We start from the raw sequence: 3,837 nt of genomic DNA on the forward strand, positions 1-3,837 counted from the left end.
ACCCCCCTCCCCCCCCAAGTAGCTATGACTATAATGTGATTCACATTTAGTTTTAAATTCTAGCTTTCACCATGGTCTCATAGAAACAAAACTTCTCTGCGAAGCACAGAACTGCTTTGCAACGTCAACAGATTCAAAGGAAAATCAAATCCCTCCCCCCCGCCAAAGAGCTTCTCAGTCAGTTACCTGCAAAAGGTGGCGGGGAGGGGGTTCAAATCAGTTTAGGTTAAGCTCTTTTAAAAAGTAAGGACGACTCCTCCCCCTTTTTCCACCGTGTGAGCTAGGAGTTTATGGCATTCGTATACTTTTTAACATTTAAAAGTAAGGATTTTGTACAGTAATGATTAATACTTAAACATAAATATTCTCCTACATTATATACTAGTTTCTCTTTGTACATGCGGGGAGAAAAAGTATTTTCAACAAACATGGCACATGCTATATGCATTTCCTCCTCGGTAGCTTGGCTACGGTAGCTGGGGCGAAGAGGGTAAAAGCGAGACTCGGCGGCGAGCGGGCGACGGTCCATGAGCACAGTCTGAAGATGGAAGAAGCGGAGAGAGGGAGCTGATTCCTCCTCCAGGGTCAAGAGGCTGATCTACCGAGTGCCCCAAAAAAGCACCAGCGCACACCTCTAGTGTAAACGTTAGCGCAGCAGGCCGCGTTATCACTCAGTGCTTCCCAGAAGCTGCTTCCCCCCACTTTTTAAAAGATTTTTTTCTTTTTTAACAGGTGTGAACAGCTGGTCATTTTTTTTTCAGCAAGAAAAAACAATATCAGCCAGTAAAGCACACGACAGTTGTCGTCCAGGATAAAGCCACGCAACCTGGCACACGTAGGGCAAAGAACCACAAAATGAAAACTCAGTACACTTAGAATAATAATAATAATTATTAAAAAAGCATTAGGAGGACGTTTTTCTGTCTACACTGTACATACAGATGTTATGCTTGGAAAGCTGCTGTCTCACACAGTCATAACATGAGTCAACATTGCTTAAGGTATAAATCCAACACGGTTACAACTAAGCCAATTCACTGAGTAGCCTCCTTCGAGACAGCGCTCTCTTAGCTGCGGTTTGTGCTGAGGGCAACGCTGCAGGACGAGAGGATCCTGGAACACAAGAATTTGACGGGCAAGCGACCGAATCGCGTGTTGGCAGGCGCGCGTTTCGCTCTCAGTGCTAACTTGACTTCTGCAAGGAAAGCAAAGTCAACAACTAGGGCTCTGATCCTGCAACTCTGCCTACCCGGGCAGGACCACCGGCTCCACCAGACCCACCTCTGCAGCTCAGGTCTGGGGAAGAAAACAGGTGACGTCTGAGGACAGCTGAGGTGAGGCTCTGGGGACTAGCTGGAGCAGCAGTTGCTTCCATGAGTAAAGGATGCAGGGCGGGGCCGGAGAAAAAGCTCCCCCCCAAGCGTATGGATGTGATCTCCGTTTGCTTTACTTCGCGGAACGTATGATGAACCGATCCAGTTGTCAAATACTTTTTTCTCTAAAGAGTGAAATATACTTTCCCCTATAAGAATCCAAAAGCATCATTAACAGCACTTAAACTTGGTTTGTGAAACAGAAAGAAGTCTGAATACAAAAATAATTCAAGCAGATTCTCTTTACAAATTGTATAGTGAATTCAGTATTTGGCAAGACCGTTTTTACGACATAATGAGCTCCTGAGTGTTTGTCTATTAGCTAAAACTCTTCTATTTTCCTTAAGCCATAAAGCAAAGAAAACCATATACTCAAGTTATACTGAAGTCACGACTTCATTTATGAAAAGAGGTTTGACCAGAAACTCAGTGCAAGTGGCAAAGTTGACCATTACTGTACAGTATCTGCAAGAAAATAAAATAACTCCACATTGCTCAAGTGGCACGAAATGGCTGTGCCACAAAAACTGTCTATAATAAAATCTCAAATAAGTTTCCAACATTAAAATTTTATAAATAAGTACAAATCGAATGATATTGCTGAACTGTGAACTGAGAGAGAAAAAAAAGAAGTATCGTGTAACAAGTTACCAAACTAGTTCTAGCATCGAAGACAAAAAGGAATGTTGGAACTTGTTTATACAATAGAAATGAAAGCTTCCAGTTTGTAGGATGAGAAAAATTGAGGCATGCAGGGACTTTTGCATATGGATATATATATTTTATATATATTATATATAATATGTACAGTTTAGCTATAAAACTTTGATGTGTAAAGAAGCTGTCTTCAATGAAAAATTGAACATTCAGAGGAAATTCCTGAGTTAGGGTTTTGTGACATGGGCCACTGAGAAAAAAGCTGCGGTTGGGTCCTCAGAGGTGTTATGTCCATCCCTGTTAAGATTGAAATCAACATACAAAAAACAGACAGTGTCGCCACTGCTTCATTCCCTGCCTGAGCAAGGGGATAGCACCATTGTGAAGAGAACTCCTGCTTGTAGAGAGGAGGGAATACTTAAAAACAGTATTGCTGCTAAGACCACTGTAGTGTGCACCAAATACGTTCTTCTAGACAACAAATGAACACTGCCACTGGCTGACTGAAGAACACCTGACCAGGTGTAACGTTAAGGTTACAAGTCACTAGGTGTAATCTTTCCTGGGTTGTTCATCTGTTGTACATTTATCAGTCATTTCCTGACAGAAGTCTACCGTGACCGTTTGGCTGCTCTGCTCTGGTGGAAGCTCTCTCTCGGGGTAAGTACCTGTGTTGGCTCCATCCAACGCCCCACCGGCCGAACAATTCTCTGAGACGTTGTTGGGCAGCCAGGGCGCTCCCAGTTGCACCGAGCCTTGCTCCGAGCAGCACTGCATGCTTTCTCCAATGCACTGGGAGGTCACCAGGCTCTGCTCTGCGCCAGCTGGGGAAGGGCTGATGGTGGTGGCGGGCTGTAGATCCATGGGGCGGAGAACGGGGCAGTATCGGTGGAGAGCTTGGATCTGTTCCGGGCTCTGCATGTCTCTACACACTTCTTGAGAAAGACACGAGAAGTTGTCTAACAATTCTCCCATGCTCGCTTTCAGCTGGTTCCTTTCCGAGAGCAATTTCTCTTTCTCACACACCTGAAAAAGAAAGAAGGCAACTTAGGCCGAGGAAGGGCCAACCGCTGGCTGCACTCTCCAGGCACGTATGCAGCAGTACCCAAGAAGAACACCGACTCGCCACAGTTATTTTTATATGGGCAGAGGAAAAGTCACCGAGACATCGGGTTTTTGACCCCTGTAAGGTTTGTGTCGACTGCAGTTTGGGAAACATCTGGAGAAAAACATTTGAGTGGGAAGAGGACAGAGTCACAAGTTAGTTCCCTTAATAAGGCTGCTTGATGGATGATTCAGAAATCTCTGAAAGAAGCACTTTGATGGAGAAAAGCCATTGGCCATCTAAGCAAGAAACCAAGGTTTAGTTCCTGAAGCGAGGATATGCTGCACAAGTTCAGTTCACCCTCTAACTCCCAGGTCGGTCGGTCAGGTCGGGTGCACCCGCTTTGGCCCCTGTGCCAGCTGAACCCCTGTTATCACTCTGAGGTGCGTTATTCAGAGGAAAGGATCTGGGTAAGAGTGTGCTTTGTGGCCGGCACCGCAGCTCCTGTTCTTATGTCCTGGCGCATAACAGTTTGGGTTTGACCTAATCAAGATATTTTTATGAAGATGTATGTGAAAACCCTAAAGGTCAGTGGGCTTCTTAACACTCAGTACAAGCTCAGTGTCATTTCCCCTTTGTCCTGCTCAGGCTCTGCCTCCTCTGCTTCCAAACGTCCTCCCCTGTCAACACCTACCTGGAGCGTTTTCAGGGTTTCACTGTGTCAGCAGGCGGCTCTAGGAGGGGGCGGGTGAGAGGCAGGAC

General features: G+C 45.5%; 1 protein-coding gene across 1 annotated transcript in view; it reads right to left on the bottom strand.

Annotated features, from left to right (window-relative positions):
• Positions 1–2,576: 2,576 nt before the first annotated feature.
• BACH2 (BTB and CNC homology 1, basic leucine zipper transcription factor 2) overlaps positions 2,577–3,837 on the bottom strand; it is a 46,783-nt gene continuing 45,522 nt past the window's right edge. Inside the window, exon 4 of the mRNA XM_010154248.1 lies at positions 2,577–3,056. Coding sequence (XP_010152550.1) covers positions 2,577–3,056 — 480 coding nt within the window. The remainder of the gene's footprint in view (positions 3,057–3,837) is intronic.

Source organism: Eurypyga helias, unplaced genomic scaffold (genome assembly GCF_000690775.1).
Source record: "Eurypyga helias isolate BGI_N326 unplaced genomic scaffold, ASM69077v1 scaffold45826, whole genome shotgun sequence".
Classification (NCBI taxonomy): Eukaryota; Metazoa; Chordata; class Aves; order Eurypygiformes; family Eurypygidae; genus Eurypyga; species Eurypyga helias.